Source organism: Alnus glutinosa, chromosome 11 (assembly GCF_958979055.1).
Source record: "Alnus glutinosa chromosome 11, dhAlnGlut1.1, whole genome shotgun sequence".
Classification (NCBI taxonomy): domain Eukaryota; kingdom Viridiplantae; phylum Streptophyta; class Magnoliopsida; order Fagales; family Betulaceae; genus Alnus; species Alnus glutinosa.
In genome coordinates, this window is record NC_084896.1 from 6,264,168 (window position 1) to 6,287,254 (window position 23,087).

General features: G+C 32.8%; 2 protein-coding genes across 3 annotated transcripts; both read right to left on the bottom strand.

Annotated features, from left to right (window-relative positions):
• Nucleotides 1–16,326: 16,326 nt before the first annotated feature.
• On the bottom strand, nt 16,327–20,488 carry LOC133882794 (exopolygalacturonase-like). 2 transcript variants are annotated; one of them, XM_062322013.1, is made up of 6 exons: nt 19,474–20,488; nt 18,289–18,429; nt 17,996–18,172; nt 17,197–17,486; nt 16,748–16,976; nt 16,327–16,661 (listed from the first exon to the last, which is right to left on the bottom strand). In XM_062322013.1, exons 1-6 carry the CDS (start codon nt 19,693–19,695, stop codon nt 16,434–16,436), a joined length of 1,287 nt encoding a protein of 428 aa, XP_062177997.1. In that variant the 5' UTR covers nt 19,696–20,488; the 3' UTR covers nt 16,327–16,433. The 2 variants fall into 2 exon arrangements, with proteins under 2 accessions (XP_062177997.1, XP_062177998.1); XM_062322014.1 differs by having other exon boundaries at nt 16,514–16,666.
• A 146-nt stretch (nt 20,489–20,634) lies between these two features.
• Nucleotides 20,635–22,836, bottom strand: LOC133882795 (uncharacterized). The gene is made up of 2 exons (XM_062322016.1): nt 22,361–22,836; nt 20,635–21,026 (listed from the first exon to the last, which is right to left on the bottom strand). The coding sequence occupies exons 1-2, from the start codon at nt 22,538–22,540 to the stop codon at nt 20,853–20,855; spliced, it is 354 nt and encodes a 117-aa protein (XP_062178000.1). The 5' UTR covers nt 22,541–22,836; the 3' UTR covers nt 20,635–20,852.
• Between the last annotated feature and the right edge of the window lie 251 nt (nt 22,837–23,087).

Genomic DNA, 23,087 nt, shown 5'->3' on the forward strand with positions numbered 1-23,087 from the left:
TCAAGGCCTTTTAATTGTGTTTTCTTTTCTTTTTTTTTTGGGGGGGGGGGGGGGGGGGGGGGCAATGATAGACCTCAAAACGTGGGCAAGATTAGAAATCTGGGAGTAACATGTTCTTCAATCTTCACTACACTTCTGTACACATATATTGTCCACAAAATCGACATCTTCTGGTCGAAGATTTCTGTAATTAATTTTAATTTTTTATTTTTGGAAGGTGGCGGCTTGACAATTAATCAATTGCCACGAAGCCACCAATCAGAAAGCTATCAACATCACCAACAGGATTTCGTACGTCATGAAAACGACATCAATCGGGTGGGCCATTCATTATTGGGGTGGTGATACAATGAAACCTAACACCTTTTGTTTTGGGTTATGATTCTCTTTATTTTATTGTTTAAGATCTTGTTTTTGTTATATTTAATTCAATTTAAAAATTTTAAATAACATGTGCATTAAAAATTTAAAAATTTTACATGTATATTAAGTGTCTATAAAAAAAAATAAGGTGACTTTTAAAATTACTGTTGAGCGTGTGATTGATCAAATAATGATTTTAATCAAATGATAATTTTAAAAGTTATCTCATTTTTTTTATGGATACTTAATGTACTTGTAGAATTACCCAATAACCGATGGCGGAGCCAACAAATCAGTATGAACACAAATTTCCTACAAACTAGTTCGTAGAAAACTCATACAAACCAGCCTTAAAAAATGGTGTGTGTCATTTAAGCTATAAAAAAGCATGTGAGAAGTAGAAAATATAATAACCATATTTTAAAACATAAATAGAGTAATTTATCATACAATATTGTATCACAAAAAATATATATAAGTTTATAAATATTTGCCAAAATTGATATACTTGCAACTTTGCATCTCGGTATTAGTACGAAAAGACAAAAATACAAAAAAAACATGTAAAGCTGTAAGTTTTTTTTTTTTTTTTTTAGAGAAATAAAAGCAGTAAGTATCAAATCTGAATTAAAGTGGTCAATAATTTCATTTTTAATATAAACAGCTAAACTCTTTGTGGGTGTAAATGTTGGCACCGATATCTCCATGGGCGGAACCAGAATTTTTGGTGTGGGTGACGGTTTATTTTTTTGGGGGGGGGAAATAGACTTACATAAATACAAAAGCATGGAGATGCATAAAATCTCTCTCTCTCTCTCTCTCTATCTCTATATATGTATATATGTGTGTGTGTGTTTGTGCATGTTTATATGAAATAAAAACATAGAAGTCTTACATTTAATCTAAGGCATCACAAACACACAATAGTATAAACAACTAGAAAAAAAGCTTAGAAAAAAAAAAAAAACACGATCTATAGGGTCCAATAAAAACAATATCTTTAAGCGTGGATTATTTCTCCTAACAATTTCCTGAAACCCCAAACAACAACAATGCTAAGAGTTGAGCTAAACAATGGTGTAATCATAAATGATTAAACCATTTAACTTGTGATGCCAAAACAAATATTGTGAACCCAAATGACTGCAGAGTAAACAACTAAAAAAACCAAACTATTTAACTTTTCCTTTCACATCTTCGATCAGAGTTCCAAACCAAATTGAGTTTCTGAAACTACATGAATGTGGTATTTTAGGTTTTTTGTGATCGAACAGAGAGAAAAACTAAAAAAAATAAATTAAAAGAGAATACAAATATTACTTTGGGGTACAAAAGTATCACTTTGGAGAGACATTTATAAAATAAGTATACTTTAAGAAATAAGGATATTTTTAATTTGTAAACATTTTGTCCCACCACCCCAAGGCGTGGGTCCGCCCCTGGACTTGTCTCCAACTTAAAAATGGTGAGTCCGTGAGATTCTCTCTTGAAATCCAAAAGTGAAAGCAAGAGGTGTTTAGGGCCGTACATCAATTAGTTTAAATTTTTTCTCAAGTAAAAATTTTTTAAAACAAATTGCAAAGTCCATGATCCCCTCTGGCCTTAACGTAACTCTGTCATTAGTGGTACTTGGATACATACATTCAATCAACAGAGATGGTTCTTCTTTCCGTCCATGTTTTATCTATAAAATTAACTGCAATCTACAGTACTAGTGCCCTTCAAAATGCGACCCTATCCCTAAACCACATCATATAGCCTATTCAGCGATTTTTCTACGTCATTGACACGTATGAAATTTCAAGCACGTTAGCTGCCACATAGTTTGAAAAATTACCTAAACAAAATTACCATTCTCCATTTATAGAAAAGTTCCTTGTGTTCTATTATTTATGGGTCTTAGGTAGATACATGTTGTTGTGTTGAACATGTTTGTCAGTTGCGCGCATGTAGATTTATTTATTTATTTATTATTATTTGAATTATTTGTAGGGTCCCTAATTCGCATTATTGGTTGGTTGGTGGGATGGTCAATTGGTAGTTTAGGATTTCAGATTAATTTTGTTATAGAAAAAGGATATATAATAAATATAGATTTTTGTTGTATACATGCATGTGTGTGTTGCTCACTTATTGGCATTGTGACTTGTGAGTGCATGTGTCGTTGTCATTGTCCCCTTCTCTTTGGAGAAAATATGTTAGCATCGACAATGAACTCTTTTAGTGCATGTATAAATAAATATGAGTGCATTTACTTTTCTCATGTGACTGCATGTTTTTTAGGCCAATTATATATATATATATATATATATTAGAGCTTCTTCTAATGTCTTTCTGAGGTCCTTCTATGTTGACATGACACCATATTTTTAATAAAGAAAAACTATATGTACAGTTTGATTTCTCTTTCCTATTTTTATTAAAAAATACAGGTGTTGTCAGCATAGAAAGATCCCAAAAGAACACTAAAATGAGCTCTAGAATTCCTTATATATATATATATATTGGTTTTATTTTCTTACGTATATTTTGTCTATATATGTATAAGACTATTTATATACAATTCGTCAATGGCATAGAGAAATGCTCCCTTATATTATTTTATTTTTCTTTTATATTTTTATTTTGAAAATCAATCATTAGATCTGTGAGACTCATATACATAAATCTTATAATTAATTCTAAAAATAAAAGAATAGAAAAAGAATTCAAATGTACTTAAATTAAATAGCATGTCTTCGTGTTCACATTCCATGTCCGTCGATCTGGACCGTGTGGTACCATTTTCCTACCTTTTGTCTTTCTCTCTCTCTCTCTCTCCCTCTCATGTTTCCATTATTGGAATGAGACAAAAAGACAAGTGGAAATAGCCGTCCTTTAGTGCCCTCTCTCGATCTCTCTCAGCCTCTCTTGTCTATTTCCACTTGCCACCCAAACGAAACAATCAAACTTTGTTTTTGGAGGAGCAAAACAATCGGCCACCTTCAATTCCTTTCTTTTTGCAATATCTCAATTTCCTCCTCTCTTCTCTGTTACTCTTTTCTGGTCTCGCATCTTCCTTATATTTTCATAACATGTGTTGGATTTGTATTTTGTAGTGTAGTATTGCATAAAACATTGTAGATCAAATATATAAATATATATATCATAGGTGATGCATGTATACATTATCCAATAAACGGAGATGATCCTTCCGTCTATAAAATTAACAGCAATCCACGGCAACGCCCTTCAAAACGCGACTCTGTTCCAAACGCTACATCATATAGCCTATTCGGTGGTTTCTATTCCGCATCACATCTTTTATACGTATGAAATTTTAAACACGTTAGCTGCCCCTGGCCTGTACATACTTTGAAAAATTACCTAAACAAAATTATTATTCTTGATTTATCTTGCATTGTCTCCCCTTTGCAAAGTCATGCCATTTGGGTCCTCTCAGCACACTAGTACTTCACTGGAATTCTGGCTCATGAGAAAGAAGAAAAAGAGATATATATATATATATATATCCTTTGTTTGGTGCAGAAAACAAAAAAAGAAATAAAGTCTTGGTCAACAAATCAAACGAATAAGAAAAAAAAAAAAAAAAAAAAAAAAAAAAAAAAAAAGGAAAAGAAAAATGTCATTTGATTGAAAGAAGTAGTAGTAGGAGGATTGGAATAAGCCGACTCCGACTCTTATCTATATCATGAGAAGAGTATAACGATAGTATTAGAGTGAAATTCTCAAGAGTACGTAGCAAATATTGTAATCTAGCTGTTCAAGTGATAAGATGTTATCTAGTTGTTTTTAGATATCTCTTTACTTTTTGGTACTTCTTCATGTTAATTGTATTATTTAAAGATGTTTGCCGATAAATAAAATATGTTGAATATTATTAAGTCAAATACAATCTTTGTGTTTTGTGCCCGTTGGTTTCCATGACACATTTTCTCGAACTCAAAGGAATCTATGGCCAGTAGGGTCCTAATTAATTCGCATTATTGGTTGGTTAGTTGGATGGTTAATCGATGGAAAAAGGACGTAGATATAATATATGTAGGTCACATATTGGCACTTGGCAGTGTGTGAGTGCATGTGTCATTGTCCCCTTCTCTTCGGAGAAATTAGAAAAAGATGTTGCATATATTGACAATGAACTTTCTTAATTACTGCACGTGTAAATAAATACGAGTGCATTTACTTTTCTCATGTGAGTGCATGTGTTTATTTAATTGACTTTTAAATATGTGAGTAATTTTTTTTTAACTGCACTTTTGAATTTGATGCAGAAATGGCAACCTCGGTAGTGGATCTATTAAATTACTATGGCGTACGTACGTGTCTATGGTTGGAAAAAATTTGGAACATGTAGGAGGAGATCGATATCTTGACTATGCTGGAGGTAAATGTAAACCGTATGTCTTTGTTACATGGAATGTGCTTCTGAAAGGGCAGAAAATGAATTGGTTTCATTCTCTTGTATATTTTGTCTATATCCGTACTTATAAGACTTCATATACAATTCGTTAGTGGCATAGAGAATTAATGCTCCCTCGCCTTGTCTTTTTTTTTTTTGTATCTTTCTCATTTTCTCTTATTTTGAAAAGCAACTATTAGATTTGTAGGACTCGCACACATTAGTCTTATAGTTAATTTTAAAAATAGAATGATGAAAAAATGATTCGAGTGTATTAAATAGCATGTTTCTGTAGCATATTCAAGTGTTTTTTTTTTTTTTTTTTCCAAAATTTCATTTCCAAATGATGTGTCAATCGTGGATGAGATTTACTATTTTAAAAAATGTGTCACAATTTCATAAAATTGTTACACATGATCACTTTTTATGAACCATTTTTTAGAAAAAAAAAAAAATAATAAAATAAAATTTGAAACTATAGCATTTTTCTTCCATATACTTGGTGTAGCCGTCCTTTAGTAGTCCCCTCTCTCTCATATTTCCATTGTAGTCCTTTTTGTCCCACATATATATATACAGCTTGCAAATTTTAAACAAAGTCAATGCCAAAACTTGCTTGCCTTGCTAAGTAACATTTCCTTCATTTTGCACTCAAATTTCATCATGAGACATCATCATATATCAATTAAGAATTGTGTCGGTGGTTAATTAAGTTAATTATCAAGCTAGCTACTCCCCCTCCTTCCAAACAAGGAGGCTTCAATAATCAATCCGGAGGTCCCAATCAAGTACTAAATTTTCAATATAGTTGATCAGTAAGTTCAAATAATAATCATTATATTATTATTATGATGATCACAAGTTTGAAGACCTTGAGCACACAACCACACACTTGTATCTTATGGGGTTAATTCAGAAAGAGTCAATTTGCCTATCATATATAGCTAGGTGGGTATGAGGATATTAAATATGTCTAAACATTTGTTCAGGGAACTAGCTAGTTGTCGAATGACTACTTTTAGCTGTAGATAAGAGGTAAGTAGATCTCATGTCCGTTCTAGTTATTTCATGCCATACGATTCCGTCCATTGTTCTCAACGCTTTATATACGTATATGAGAATATTTGTTTCATCTATGTATTATGAATGAATTTGCTTGCGTGAAAGGTTTTTAAAGAGTTTTTGAAATGAAAAGTTGTTTACGGCAAGTTATCGATCTCTTTGAGAACAAATGTTTATTTTGGAAAGTCCTAACTAGGAAATACTTTTTAAATACAGTAAATTATTATTCTTGGAAAGTTCTCAAATTGGAAAGCACTATTTTTAGAAGGTAATAAATATGAAGATGAAAAACCCTCCTACACGTTTCCCTAAGATGCAATAACAGAAGTAATATGAATGAGAAAATTCGTATAAGGTAAGGGCATGTGTGTGGAGTAGATAGTTTTGGCCCCAAGAAAATTCAAATAAAACATAGCTCAGTACCAACGCTGGGATGGTAGTACAACCACTGAAAGAGACTCTCTGCTAGAAGGTAATATTCCCTCGATAGTTACACTGAGTACACCTTGGTTAATTAGCGGATGGACATGGCTGCGGCCATAGTCATTGTTATGGTCACAAGGATCGCACAACCCAGGTACGTACACGAGATGTAGCAATGTACATAGGCCATATTATGATATTATTAGTTATTATAAGCAAACATATATGTTCTATGGAAGAAGAATGAACTATAACCTAATTTACTAAAAAAATTAATTTCTAGAAAATAAAATTATATATTTTTAGTGATATGTGATGACCATGCTTTAAAGTGATTTTAAAGAAAAAAGTGTTTTAAGTAAAAGGTTTTTAAAGAAAATAAATTTAACCAGCTCTTTTATGGTTGGAAATTTATTTACTCAACCTTTTCACTCATTTTGTTTTTAGATTATGATTATGTTGAATTAGGAGATTGGAATGGGGATGAGGTTAATTACTAAAGTCCTTCGTAATTACATATTACCTTTTAATATGTGCTTTGGCACACAAAGGCTTCATGATTATTATTTATCAATAATGATTATAGTTGATTTCTTTTAAGACCTGACATTTTCACATTAATTTAAATTTTGGGTAAAAATATTATAAATTCATGAATCAAATGCACGATTTGAAATTAATCCCACTTTTTAAAAATAAACTTTCGCTCTTTAACTTTTTTGCGAATCTGAAAGAAGTTCCTCCGTCAAATTTCTGTCCAATTTTTCGAGATCCGTTAATGCCACATCACCTTAAAAAATATTTTTTTTATTATATTATAAAGGATAGAAATTTTCTACAAATCGGTTTGTAGGAAATTTCCTACAATTCACATATAAGATTGATATGTATTCCTTGGTATGTGAGAAGCACATATTATTTAAATAGCAAGTGTTTTTTACATGATTTTTTAATACATGTTTTTTTAATGAATAATGATTCAATGCCACCTAAATATACAACTTTTCACCACCTTGCCTATGTGGCAAGGTGGTCCCCCACAACTTTTTGAGTTTTTTTATTTTTTTTAAAATAAATTAAAGTGGGGGGACCACCTTGCCACATAGACAAGGTGGTGAAAAGTTGTATATTTAGGTGGTAGTGAATCACTACTCTTTTTTAATAGCAATAATAAAAAAGAGTAATGATTCACTACCACCTAAATATACAACTTTCCACCACCTTGTCTATGTGGCAAGATGGTCCCCCACTTTAATTTATTTTTAAAAAATAAAAAAACTCAAAAAGTAGTGGGGGACCACCTTGCCAATGTGGCAAGGTGGTAAAAAGTTGTATATTTAGGTGGCATTGAATCATTATTCAATAAAAAAACATATGATTCTCACATTTTTAAAGGACACATGTCCTTCTTATATGTGAGTTGTAGAAAATTTCTGTCCTATTATAAATTAAAATATCAAAAATAAATTTTAAAACGAAAAAATTAAAAAAGAAAAATCCTTAAAAAAAAAGGGCCTTGCGCCGCTTCCACCGCCTCCTATGTCTTTCGATGTCAACTGGTTTGAACCAGCAACAAACTCCACATAAGACATTGAAGCAGCTCAAAGAGCTCAAGATTTCCAGCTTCAGGTTTCTGTCTTCCAGGCAGAGGTCTCGCTTCTGCCTTCCAGGCCGGTTTCGATCTTCTTGAGCATCTTTGTGAACAATTTCAAGCAACACACAAATACCTCAATGACACCACGTACAATATACTCAGAAACTTAACCCCAAGGGGTTGGCTCGGTGGTCAAAAGCTCAAGGCTTCTAGGGTCCGATACCCATGTGTTGCAAGTTCGAGACCCACAAGGTGCAAACTGCCTCTTGGGGTTAGCCACCTCACGTAAAAAGTTTGTAACTCAACGCCATGTACTCTGAGTGGCCGGGGTACTGGGTTGGGAATTAGTCTTGGAGTATTTATGGACCTCTGCACACGGACAGTCTACTACTGTGTGCAAATTGCCTATTGGGGCTAGCCAACTCAAGTAATATGGGCTAGCCAACTCAGGTAAAAAGCCTGTGACTCAACGCCATGTACTCTGAGTGGTAGGGGATTAGTCTGGGAGTGTTTATGGACATCTGCATACAGACAGTCTACTACTATGTGTAGGACAGCTGAACCCGTAGTATCATCCACAAATGAGCATTTGGGATACCCTGATAAAAAAAAATATATACTCATAAACTTCCATAGAAATATAAGATCCACATAAAACAAAATACCTCTCAGATCCTGATCATCTAATAGAAACTGCTATATATAAGGAATTCAAAAAATCAAAAAGACGTGAACCTGATGATGTTGCCTTACATCGTCTTGGTCGATGCATTGCAGACTGCGTACGCTTGTATGGCCACAACCATACGATGTACAGGCAACAAGTGCACCCACCCAGTCTGGGCAAGGATCCAACCCTGCACACGAAAGCCCATCTTAGCCCGAGGCGGCTTCAAGCGCCCACGCAACAAGGCCTACACACTCCACCTTCCTGCCCTCTGGTCCAACCGCCTCAAGGGCCGCCACAGTTGCGCCTAAGACGCCGCCGGACGCGGCTGTTGCGCCTCTAGAGACTGCGGTGGCTAACTCTTCTGCAACGGCATCGGCGGCACCCCACGACCCCGCCACCCTCATTGAGATCGCACTCGGTAACGGCTACAACCTCGCCATCTCCATCACCCCGTTCAAAGGCTCCGGAAAATGCAGCTACGCTAGGTGCAGTGGAGGCGGCGCAAAGCCCTTTCTTTTTTCTAGTTTTTATTTTTAAAATTTATTTTTGGGAAAATTATATTTTAGCCCCAAATTACCACCCGTTTTGTAATTAGTCTCACAAACTGTTAACACTCCGACTCCGGCCTCCCAAACTACCAAAACCTTTGAAAAATGTCCCATTTGATGAAATATTTTCATATTACTCTTGCCACGTGTCATTTTTCCATTAAAAATATTTTTATTTTTTAAAGAAAACTTAAAAAATTTAAACTAAAAAAAACTTATTTTTTTTTTTTATAAAAAATATATAAGGAAAATCAAGTGGCCTGTAATTTTTTTTTTTTTTTAGTTTTTTTTTTTATTTTTTAATTGAAAAATGACACGTGACAGGGGTAATATGAGGATATTTCGCCAAATGAGACATTTTTCAAAGGTTTTGGTAGTTTGGGGGGCAGGAGTCGGAGTGTTGACAGTTTGTGGAGCTAGTTGAAAAATGGGTGATAATTTGAGGGGCTAAAATGTAATTTTTTCCTTTATTTTTTGTATTTTAATTTATAATATAATATTATTTTAAGGTGATATAGCAAAAGTGATAATGTGACACTTACAAATGTCGGAAAATTGGATGGAAATCTGACGGAGGGACCTCTTTCAAATTCACGAAAAAGTTAAGGAACGAAAATTTATTTTTAAAAAATGAGAAATTTATTTCAAATCGCACATTGACTCATAAATTTATGATACATTTACTCTTAAATTTTTATTTGACAATTTTTTTTTAGTCGTGCATTATCATCACACATAATAATTACTCTGGTAGCCTTATAACTCTTTGTACATCTAAGGGTCCGTTTGGATTTACTATTTCAAAAAGTGCAATTTAAAATAACGATTTTAAAATGTGTGATTTGAAAAAGTAATTTTTAAAAACGAAGTTAAGCGTTTGGCAAAATCGTAATTTAGCCTTTAAAATTCAATATTTTCAAAAAAGCATCATCTTACCTGCGATTTGAAAAAGCATATTCTGCGTTTTCAAATCGCAATTTTTAAAAACGCAATTCTCAAACGATTTATATTTTGCGATTTTGTTTAGAATCGTACTTATTTTCTACGAAATCGTAATCTCAAACGCATCCTAAGAAAATAAGTTAACAAAATTAACCCTAATGGGTTGGGGGCGTTGCAGTTACATGGGACATAAATCAACAATTCTATGAATTTAACGAATTTCTCTATGACCTTTTTTTTTTTTTTCTTTATTACTATTATTATTATTTATACTTTTAGCTATTCTTTTCTAAGACTTTTCTACAAAATTATTTTTAAAATTAAATTATAATGAAAATTCCACGCCCTTTTTGCTAAATTTGTGACAATTAGTAGCATTGGACAACTTCTTCTTCTTTCTTTCTGTTTTTTTGTTTTTATTGTTAATGAATTCCTCTGCGACTTTTCTTTCTCTCTTCTTTCCCTCCCTTTTTTTTTTTTTATTATTATTATTTGTACTTTTTGCTATTCTTTTCTAAGACATTTTTGAAAAAGTACTTTTGAAATTAAATAATAATATAGTTATTGAAAAGAGATGTGATAATTGGAAGATTAATAGTTAAGCTGGTGTTTTAAAGAAACATTCTTAATTCCAAATATTTCAATAACAATAATAAATGTCAGTACTAAAGAAAAAAATTTGTTAAATAGTGCATTAAAATTAATAGTTAAATACCATTTTAGTACCGGAGTTTCAATTCGTATCGCAGATGATACTTAGATTTTGAAAAAAGACGGACTTGGTACCTCCGTCTATTTTTCCGTTCAATATTTAACGGTCTGCCTGAGGGTTAACACGTGACATAATATAAAAAAATAATAATAATAATAAAAATTAAAACAAAAATCTGTAAAAATTAATAAAACTTTTTTTGAAAAATAAAAATATTAAAAACTTTAAAAAACAATTAAAAAAAAAAAAAAAAAAAGGACCCACCACCCCTTGGCCAACATGGGGTGGTTCGGCCACCCCATGGCAGGAAAAAAAAAAATTGATGGGTTTTGGCCATTGGGGGTGGTTCGGCCTCCCCCAAGGGCAAACCCTCAATTTTTGTTTTTATGGGTTTTGGCCCTTAGGGGTGGTTCAAGGGCCATGGGTTGGTTCGGCCATTCCCAAGAGCCAAAATCCATCTTTTTTTTTTTTTTTTGGGGAAAAGTACACATAACTCCCTCAAACTACCACATCATTGTCAATGTACCCCCCAAACTACCAATTGTGTCAATTTCCCCCCTTAAACTATTAGAAAATGTCAATGTCCCCCTAATGACAAAAATGCCCTTCATAAAATTATTAAAATAAAATAAAAACTAAAAAAAATTATTAAAAAAATATAAAATAACAAAAATTTATTCCAAAAAAAAAATTAAAACTGTTTTTTATTTTTTTTTTAAATAATAATTTTCAGTTTTTTTTTTCTTTTTAAAAAAATCGTTTTTTTAAATTTAATAAAAACAGTTTTTTTTTTCATTTGTTTTATTTTAAAAAAATAAATAAATAAATTTAAGTTGTTTTTTGTTTTTTGTTTTCTTTTAAAAAAAATGTTCTTTTTCGTTTTTTAATTTAATAAAAACTGGTTTTTTTTTTCATTTGTTTTATTTTTTAAAAAAAATAAATAAATTTCAGTTATTTTTTGTTTTTTCGTTTTTTTTTTCTTTAAAAAAAAATTGTTCTTTTTCATTTTTTTAATTTAATAAAAACTGGTTTTTCTTTTATCTTTTTTTTTTTCATTTGTTTTATTTTTTATTTTAAAAAAAAAATTAGTTATTTTTTGTTTACTTTTTTTAAAAAAAAATTAAAAAAATTTGTTCTTTTTTTTTTTTTTTTTTTTAATTTTTTTTCGTTTTTTATTTAATTTTTTTTAAATATTTCTTTTTTAGTTTTTTAGTTTTTGATTTTTGATTTTTTTTTTAAGTTTTTTAGTTTTAGTTTTAATTTTTTGAATTTATGAGGACATTTTTGTCTTATTCAAAAAAAAAATTATGGTCATTTTTGTCTTTTTGTTGGTCTTAGGAGGGATATTGACATTTTTTAGTAGTTTACGGAAGGACATTGATACAATTGGTAGTTTATGGGGTACATTGACAATTGAGTGATAGTTTGAGGAGGTTATGTGTACTTTTTTCTTTTTTTTTTTGCCATGGGGTGGTCAAACCATCCCCATGAACCACCCCAGACCGGCCAAGGAGCCACCCCCTTGGCCAAAATGGGGGTGGCTTTTTTTTTTTTTTTTTTTTTTTTCAATTTTTATTATTTTAAATTAGTTTTTAAAGATTTTTTTTTTTTTTTTTTATATAGTACCACGTGTCAACCTCAGTGGTTGACATGTGGCGGACCATTAAATATTGGACAGAAAAATATATGGAGGTACCAAGTCCGTCTTTTCCTAAAACCCAAGTACCATTTGCGATACGAATTAGAACTCAAGTACTAAAAAATAAAGTTGTCAAAACTCAGATACTAAAAAAGTATTTAACCCTAAAATTAATAATATTATCTCTCCAATAACCAAAACTTAACATTTTAAATAGTTTCAGAGTGGCTAAAATTGTTAAATAGGCCAAACTTTTTTGCAGTTTCTTACTTGGGTGCAATATAGCCATACAAACATTTCACTAACAATGGCTAATAAAAAGTACCTTGCAAAAAGAACAAAATTCTAACATAGAGAATTGTTTTAGGGTGGCTAAATTGTTACATAGCATTTTATGACTTTTTTTGTTGTTTAATGTTGGTCTAATTCGATCTACTCAAATGTCACCATAGGGCAAAAATCAATAGTACTTTGAATTTAATAAATGTCTCTATAACTTTTCTTTTCTTCCTTTTCATTATTATTATTTTTACTTTTTGCTATTCTTTTATAAGATTTTTTTTTTTTTTGATGAATAATAAAATAAGAAGTCGTTTTAATGGAGAAATTATTTTATAAGATGTTTTCGCAAACAAAAATTTAAAATTAAATTATAACGAAAAACCCAATTTTGCGGGTTATAGGCTAGTCATATATCATATATCATATATATATATAAAAGCCGAGTTTTTCCTTAGAATGGCATAGAATAGTGACACGTGGCATGAACCCATACTTTTTAGTGACTGAACTGGTCATTTAAATACTGAACCGGTCTTTTAAATAAAATTGAACCGGTCTATTTAATCTCTCTCTCTCTATTAATGATACAAATAGTCTCTCTCTCAATTAATGATATAAGTATGACCTTTTGGTATTTTTATATTTTTGGTTGAAATCTAAATATAACCGGTCTATTTAATCTCTATTTCTCTCTATTAATGATACAAGTAGCATCTCTCTCTCAATTAATTATATAAGTATGACTCTTTGGTATTTTTATATTTTTGGTTGAAATCTAAATATGTTTCCATTTTGTTTGTGAATGTTTATGAGATTTTTTTTTTGTTCATTTGTTTTTTCGAATGTTCAGAATTATATAGGATTGAAATATATTAGGTATCACACCAACATTAAAAAAAATTCCTACTAATTTTCTATTTTATATTTTGATAATCAAAATCGTGGTTTTCTTCTTGCTATTTTTCTTCTTCATACTTATTTTCATTCTAAACTACACCTATGAGAACAAATATTTTAACATATTTTAATTTATATGAATTAAACTAAAAATAAGGATCTTATGTATTAATTCATTTAAATGTTTTATATACCATATCATATATCATATATATATATAAAAGCCGAGTTTTTCCTTAGAATGGCATAAAATAGTGACACGTGGCATAAACCCATACTTTTTAGTGACTGAACCGGTCTTTTAAATAAAATTGAACCGGTCTATTTAATCTCTCTCTCTCTATTAATGATACAAATAGTCTCTCTCTCAATTAATGATATAAGTATGACCTTTTGGTATTTTTATATTTTTGGTTGAAATCTAAATATAACCGGTCTATTTAATCTCTATTCTCTCTATTAATGATACAAGTAGCATCTCTCTCTCAATTAATGATATAAGTATGACTCTTTGGTATTTTTATATTTTTGGTTGAAATCTAAATATTTTTCCATTTTGTTTGTGAATGTTTATGAGATTTTTTTTTTGTTCATTTGTTTTTTCGAATGTTCAGAATTATATAGGATTGAAATATAATAGGAATCACACCAACATTAAAAAAAATTCATACTAATTTTCTATTTTATATTTTGATAATCAAAATCGTGGTTTTCTTCTTGCTATTTTTCTTCTTCATACTTATTTTCATTCTAAACTACACCTATGAGAACAAATATTTTAACATATTTTAATTTATATGAATTAAACTAAAAATAAGGATCTTATGTATTAATTCATTTAAATGTTTTATATACCATATCATATATATATATATAAAAGCCGAGTTCCAACTTATAGTTGGCCTAGAATTAGGACACGTGACATGAATCCACTTTTTAACTATTGAACCGGCCATTTGAGTAAAAAAATGGTAATTTAAGTAAAATTAAACTGATCTGTGTATTTCAAGTAAAATAAATTGTGCATTTAATATCACTAATTAACTATCTTATATTGAATAAAAAATGAATAGAAACGTCAATTTTTTTTGTCATTAAATCCTCACTAATTTCTACCTATTTATCTTCCTTTAAGTAAAATCTTTTACTCTAACACCGCTTCCCCTCCCACTAAATGTCCGTTACAAACTAAACCTCAAAGAGTCAAATGTCAGTTTTTTTTTTTCCTTTGGAAAATGTCAAAAGTCACTCTAATATCTCTCACTTTCTCAAATAAATATATGGAGAAGTAATGGTTTGTGGCTATGCAAAACTGCAATGTTGTTTACATTACCGGATAGTAATGCTCAAAGCAAAGAGAGCGAAGTTTTTGCTATTGTTGGAACCTTTTTGTTTGTAATATTGCTATAGCTTCTTTTTTTTTTTTTTTTTTTAATTTGCCTTTCAAGTTTGTCAAGATTGTGTTCAATTGAATTGTAAATAATATGTTTGTATTTATTTTATGTGCTTCTGTTTTTTTGATTTGATTTTCTATCCTTATTTTTGCATTGATAATTTATATTTTATATTTTTTTTTTTTTTTTGAGTACGCGGTATGATTATTTTTTAATTTACGTTGTTCACTGATTTTTTTTTTTCCTGTATAATACACATTGTTAACGTGCTTAATTGATAGACAATATTGATTTTCAAGGTTTCATATGAACCAGAAAAGTATATGGAAAAGAAAACTCTGATTTATTCTTTATTTTCTATGTAATTAATATATTATTTTTCATTCAAATTGCTTATTTTATCTTTTGTAAATTTTACACTAAATTCAAGAAAATGATGGTGAGAGAGAGTTTCCTATGGTTTTTTTTGTACAGGGTATGATGATTTTTTAGCGTATTATGTTTATTGAGTAGTTTTTTATTACTTTGTGTAATACAAAAAAGATAATACTATTATATGGACAGAAATTTCCTATAAACCGGTTTGTAGGAAATTTCTTACAATCCACATATAAGATTGACATGTGTCATTTAACATATGAGAATCATATGTTATTTAAATAGCATGTACGAACATAACATTAATAAAAAAATATGTGTTTCTCACATGTTTAAAGGATACATGTCTTTTTTAATTGTGAGTCGTAGAAAATTTCCTATAAACCAGCTTATAAGAAATTTTTGTCCCTATTATATTATATTTGTGTTTTTCAATTTTCAATTTTTATCTATATTTTCTATGCTTCTCTTCTTCCATTTATTATTATTATTATTATTATGAAACTAAATTATAAGGAAGAATCCCGCGCACAGCACGGGTTACAAGCTAGTTTTCTTTAATAACCGAACCTTTTTTATTATTTCATATAGGATGAACCATTCTTTTCCCTTGTCCCTTTCTAGTATGTGTATATATAAATACTACACCACTTATCAACATTCCTTCAAACAAAAAATGATAAGAGCAACTTTACGAGGGTTCATGTAAATTGCCTTCACAATATTAAATAATATAAATAAATAAATTGGACTTTGTAAATAACTTGAGATTGAAAGGATAAAACAAAATCCACTGGTCTTGGTAGGCATTAGAGAGAGAGAGAGAGAGAGAGATGATAATAATAATGTTCAAAAATATTCACCAAAGGAATGTATGTTTGTTAATATATTTTGCGATTATTTTTTCTCTATGAAAAAATATTTTTGATGTGATATAAAGGTGAAAACAATTTTAAGTATTTTGTGTTTTGGATTGTTGTTTTGAAAACGGAAAGCAAAAGAAGCACAAAATTTTCTGCAATATCCCAAAAACAGGAATACATCCCAACATATTCACTTGAAAGTGTGAGATCCTATACAGATCATACAGCATCGGAGAAAGCTATAGCATGAATCCCACATCGAAACTAAGAACATGGTGGTGGGATTTGGGTGCCAATGTATTTAGCTCTAACATTTTTGCAAGTGGAAGTGGCATGTTTCTCCCCTGATGACAGGTCCAGGTGAACATCTTCAAGGTAAATATTCTGGCACGGCATCCCTTTGCTGCATTCCAATGCCACTGCTACCTTCGATGATGATGTCCCTCTAATGTTCTTAAAATATATGTCACTAATCTTCACTCGAGACGGTGCCTACACTTTGTTACCAAGGAGATTTTCATCAGTACCAAAGAAACCAAAACAATGGCTGCAAAAATGGCCTCTGCTTTAAAACATACCATGGAAGTGCAAGACGAGAATGGACAATATGCTTGATCGATTATAATGGGATTGGTCACGTTGTTCATGACAATGTTCTCAAATGTCATGTTGGTGGCTGCACTGCTTCCTGGAGAGTTGGCCCAGGTCTTGATCCTAATGCCATTTGAGGTACCTGTCATGGTACAATCTCTGACCACAAGTCCGCTTACATCTCCCTCATTCCGATATCTTCCCAAACTTCCGACGCTATGTAGTACGCCACCATATAACCAATACATTAAATTAAGTAGCCCCGCATAAAAGATGAAGAGAAATGTTATTTAGTGGATGGGTATACGACTGCCATACAACTGGAATTATATGACGGTGAAAATCAGACCTTGAAAAAGTCTAATAAATAGCATTCTTCAAAGATGAATATCTCCAAGTAAACATAGAGTTAAAAACAATGGAGATTTCAGGGTACCTGATACCATGACCGGGTCCACAGGTAATGCTTGAGATAGTGACTTGAGAATTTCCTTGCCCAACTGAGATGCAGTCATCACCAGTACCAATGTGTGATCCAGAAAAATAGACACTAGAGCTTCGCTCAATGTGGATGCCATCAGTGTTAGGACTGTTTGCTGGGGCTGAAATCTTGATGTTGTTACCTTTGAAGTTCTTGCACTCCACAAGAGCTATGTGAAAGAACTTGCTATTCAGCGAAGTTACGCCTCTGACAACTGTCTTATTCATGGCTATGAATTTCACATTCTGCAAGGAGATAATGTTTTGCTAATTAACTTTCTTGTTTCTCTATCTCAGTTACCTATCCACTGAAGTGCCAGGACAATCATTACATCTTAGACCTGCATGCTCTTTTAAAGTCTTACAACTAATGTGACCCAAAGCAACAGATTTAACAGAAAATTTCAGTCAAATATTCTAGGAATAAAGCTATGGCTGCATACTTTATATCTCAAAAAACCTCACTATTTTTTTTATGTGAAGCCTACATGGAAGGATTTTGTTGAACGCTCTATAACTGTAAGCAAAAGTAATGCTATTTAGTAGACTATTATACGACTGCCCAACAACTTGATGATGTGGCAATGAACATCAGCTCTTAGATCAGCAATTGTAAAAAAAAAAAAAAAACTTAGGGTTGATTTTCAATGCCATATCATCCCAATTGTATACCAATCTACTAAATAACATTGCTCCTATATGCAATATGTTAACTACTGGGATAAAATGAGCAAGATATAAGTTTTGAAACCTACAGTTGGAAGAAGTATGCATTTGGAATGAGTGGGGCAGTTATTGTAAGGCCAGGCTTTAGCACCTTGGCCATCAAAGGTCCCACCTCCGGTCAAGGTTAGCCCCTCCACCAATCTGAATTCAATCCAACCAGCACTGAATCCATACTTTGACAAGTCTGTTGTAGCCTTCAAATAACCCTGTGAATTCCTCAAATTTAATCATAGATATATGACTTGATCAAACTTGATGCTAAGGTATACAGATGGTAATAGAACAAAAAAAATGTTCGGAAAATATTTAGTCAGAATCTTGCCTTCAGATGAAAAGTCAGAGACGATACATTATTGCATGGGCCTGCAAACTTGATGGGGCCAATCAAGTATGTCCCTTTTGGTATCAGAAGATTTACTGAACCTGAGGACTTACATGCCTCCTTCCATGCTGCTCTGAAGGCCTGGAATGACAAGTATCAGTTGTATCTTCCTTGTTAACTCGAACAGGCTAACTATGTACATTATACACATGCTTAGGCGCTTAGCCTATCCATCTATTTCATGCCATTGTTTGTAAACGAGCTACAGTCATTCCAGATGACCATTTGTCAAAGATGAGGTGATTTTCGCTCCGAAAATGTATACAAACCAGAAAGTATAAACTCTAAAAATAGGAGGAACCCCTTATAAGTTCCTAATATCAGAGGGAAGAGTGAAAGCCAAGTCAGGAGGAAGCTTTTTTCATAGAGTTTCAGATGTAATGAGCGAGCAACATACAACTGATTTTTCTAGAAAAACTCTGCAGTAAATAATCGAACAGGGTAGATGATCTACAAATTTCTGATTGGACAATGGTATGAGAAAGGCCAAGGAAAACTGAAAAATGAACAATTTGTAGGAAAAAAAAAGTTTCAAACCGAAACCAAAATATCATGTCTTGGTGAAACTCTTAAGCGATTTGGGATAAGAAATTGGTGGCCTCATCCAATTTAGAACATTTTGAAAGTTGCAACCATTAATTAAAGGATGAAATTTGATTCAAAGCACAAACAAAATCTGTAATATATAAAATTCTCAGAAGCTGAAGCTTGTATTCAATTCATAAGGAGCACAAAATTACTGAATTCTGCCTAGTGTAACTTGAATATATAAAAATTTAGAAAGTGTACTTTTAGGAAACTTAAACTCAGCATGCCAAAATGAATCCAAAGAAGACAAGTAGTAGTTGTAGCTTCATTTGCTCCCACTCTTGTGGACAGTAGTAGTTGTTTTGAACTCCACTAACTTTCCCAAGTTATTCTAGCACAAAGGTAAAATGATTTAAAGACTTCTAGATGGAGGGAATGGAGTTTGGTATTATTCTACCTTTGATCATAAAGCAAAAACAAAAAGGAAAACAATGTTCACAAAGAATAAACTAATTAACTTGTCAATTTTATTGGGTAATTCCAAGAATTTTGAACTAGCAAGCTAATTCTTTGTTTCAGAGAGAGAGGAAAACAAACCCTAGTATCGTCAGTCTGGCCATCTGCTCGAGCCCCAAAGCTCATGACATCAAAAAAACCAGATCTCCTTCCTTTGTGATGTAAAAGGCTACTTTTTTGAGATTCAATGCCTTGCAAACCTGAAATTGCTGCTACTTTTGTCCCTCTTCCGCTGCCAAAAACACCATTGAAACAAAAGATAGACACAACCAAGAGCAATTTGCTACCATAGTCAGGGCTCATGTTACTGTTTTACAAATGTTTTTTTCCAGATTGTTAGTTCTGACAGTGGGAATGTTTTCTATAGATTCATTGAGGGTCTGCGACGTTCAGCAATATCAGTGCATGGGGTAGGGTTATTTTGAACATTTTTTTTTGAAGAAGTCGAAAAGGGCGGGCTTTTGGAGTCAACAGTAACTGTCGTTAACTCCCATCTCCACCACTTCTATAGTAGAAAACGTCGTGGGCATTCTTTTCATCTTGGGTGGCCGTGGCATCTCCTTATTGGGTTTCTTGTACTCCATCTTCGGATGTCACTTCAGAATATCTCAATAGCTCTCCCTCTTTTTCCCGAGAAAATGGAAAGCAACAGGGAGAACTCGCCACTTGCGGTTTTTCACCATTGGCCACCTTTTCTGGTACACGTTTTTCATGAGCCCACCCATCTCAAAGATGTTCAGGTGCTCCATGGATCAGGCATACGTGATCCCCATGGACAGCGGATCGTGGGGCAATTCTACAGGAAGTGGGTTGTGTCGAGCCCTCAAAACATGGCAAACCTTTCTGGTCCCAGAATAATCTCCGGGCTCCCAATTTTGGAGTCTCAACACATTTTTTTTTTTATTTTTTTAAACGTGAAACCTCACCAAGGTAGGCCCTTCGACCCACCCCTGGGAAGTAAACCCTGATACACAACCCTATTGACCAGAACTGCATATCAAGTAATCCAGAAAAACTCATAGTGTGAAATGGATGTCCGGCTCATCCCAAGCCCGCCCTTTGACCACTAGGCTGCACCCTGACCAGTGCATCTATCAAAAACATTAAAGTGTGAAAGTAATTCTATATTTGTCACCAGAAAGAGGGAGTTTAGCCATATCCCAGTTCAAGATCATCAAATCATACTAGTTTCTCAGTCATGCTGATCAATTCTGTCATCTTATCGCAGTAGGGATAATCATATAAAAGTCACGAAACCTATCTTCTACATTGAATTGAATAATAGGCCCATAGGCATGGCCAATCCACATTATACTGAGATAACTACATGTACATATTTGAAGCATCTAAAAGGAATAAAGTTTCTTGACTATAAAATTGGCTTCAAAGCAAGTTCAGAAGAAAACAAAAAGTACCACCCAACCATGGATTTGTATCTTTAAATCCTTTCATGTAAAGCCTCATTTCTTTGCCTTTGAAAACCTTAGGCATCGATACTTTTCACCGCTTACAGTGATTTCAAGCGCTCCATCTTGATTGTCTTGATTTGATGCAGTTCCCATTAGGACACTTTTCTCCTTCTCAAGATTTTCTTTCTCCATCTTAAGCCTTGCTTCTTGTCGGGCAACCTCTGCCTGGAAGATAAAATAATGTCTGAGACTCTAGACCATAAAACAGTCATACGCTTCACTCTTTTCACATATTAAACCATGTTGACAGATGGGAAGACATGTAAACCTACAACATAAATTTTCCTGCAAAGTTCCAAGCTTATTTCAAGTTTTAACATGCAACGACTTTTTAACTCTAGAACAAGCACGCCATTTTGTAAAAACACAAGTGATTAATGGGCTGGTCGTCACCACATGTATTGAGGAAGTTACATTTCAGGCCTTTCCGCCTTTACAGGTATGTAGAAAATCAAAAGTATCATTGAATTTACAAACACATGTAAACCAGCAGCCTGAGGTGGTGTTATGTTAGCAAGGACAGCCAGTTAAGAAACATAATGCTGATAACACATAACACAAACAAAAACCTTGGGCAGCTGACAACAAAGTAATAAATTTTACGGTCACATAAACACCACTCAGGGTCCATTTGGGTTTGCGAATTAAAAATAACAAATTTAAAACATGTGATTTGAAAATGGCATTTGGTAAAATCGTAATTTAACCTTTGAAATCTTATATTTTCTAAAACGCATCCCTTGCGACAGATTTTTTTACGTTTTCAAATCGCAAAATGCACTCTTAAACGATGTATCAGTTTCTCATCATGGTTTTTCAGAACAACAATATATTTCTTTTTCCGCCTTCCATCAAGTTTATATATTTTTCTTAATAAATGATTCGCTACAATAGGATTTTTTTTTTAGTGAGCATGTCACAGTTAATTGCTCCTTTTTTCTTTTCTTTTCTTTTTTTTTTTTTTCTTTTTTTGTAAAGACGGAGAAACAAATTCTGTTTTCTCTTCCATTCGATTTATTTCTTTCTCTCCCCATGAATTGTATGTTTGTAACAAAATGGAGACATTGATGAGAAACTTATACTCAACATTTATGAAGACAATTAATGTGAAAGCCTCCCCCCCCCCCCCCCCCCCCCCCCCTCTCTCTCTCTCTCTCTCTCTCTCTCTCGCTCAATATATATATATATAAGAACAGTGCCAATCCTAGCGTGAAGGGGGACATTACAAGTAAGCTTCTGATGATTCACTTTTCAAGCCAGAACTAAATATCAAAGGCATTTTATATGATGGTCTTCTTTCTTTTAGTTTAGAGAAATTTAACTGAAACGATTTTTGCGGAAAAACCCATTATCGATTCCACCAAAAATAGACCTTAAGTAAGTTGAAAAGTCCACACCCAATATGAATACCAGTCTCGACCCAATACAATTGGGAAGGACATCTAACCATAGCATACCAATTTTGGGGCTCTCAATGAATGGGAAAATGGTAGAATTACCTCGCGACGAGAGAGCTCGGCCTTCCAAGCGGCTTCGCGCTCGGCGACTTCGCGTTCGCGCTCCTGGATGTAGCTCTGCATCTCCCTCTCCTTCATGATCCTGTCCTGAATATCCGCGTCCAGAGCTTCCTTCAGCTCCTGTACGAATCTATCCACCACCGCCTTTATTCTCAAAGACATATCCCTCTCTCGTATTTCCCCCTCCTAAGCTATGGAATTAGCTGACCCGGCTAGCTTTGCTCTTCAATTCAATGGCAAAAAAAGCTGTTTTTGGATATTGTCAGCCATAATAGCTAGGTTTTGTTAGAAAGTGTGTAATCTGAGAGAGCCGAAAGACACACACACAGAGAGAGAGAGAGAGAGAGAGCAAAGTAGCGAAAGGGGTGGCTTGGCTTCCTCTCCTCTTCTTTCGTCAAGGCATCAATTTTCACAAAGCGACTGGGAAGGAAGGAGAAGGAAGCAATGCCGGCAGTCGGATTGGAGGGAGTGAATGTGGACCTTTTGTTTCGTTCATTGGACTTGGGCCTTCGCCCCGCCCCACCCACACATCTCAGCCCACGTCACTTTTCTCTACAATTTGTGTGCGCTCAAATATTAAGTTTGAATTGTGTCGAGACTTATAAAAAAATATTAGTGGTTGTATGTTGGATTCGGATGGATAGATCCTTTAATCTTAACTTGCGAATTTTATATTGAATTCTTGTCAGATTTGTAGGTCATAAAAAAT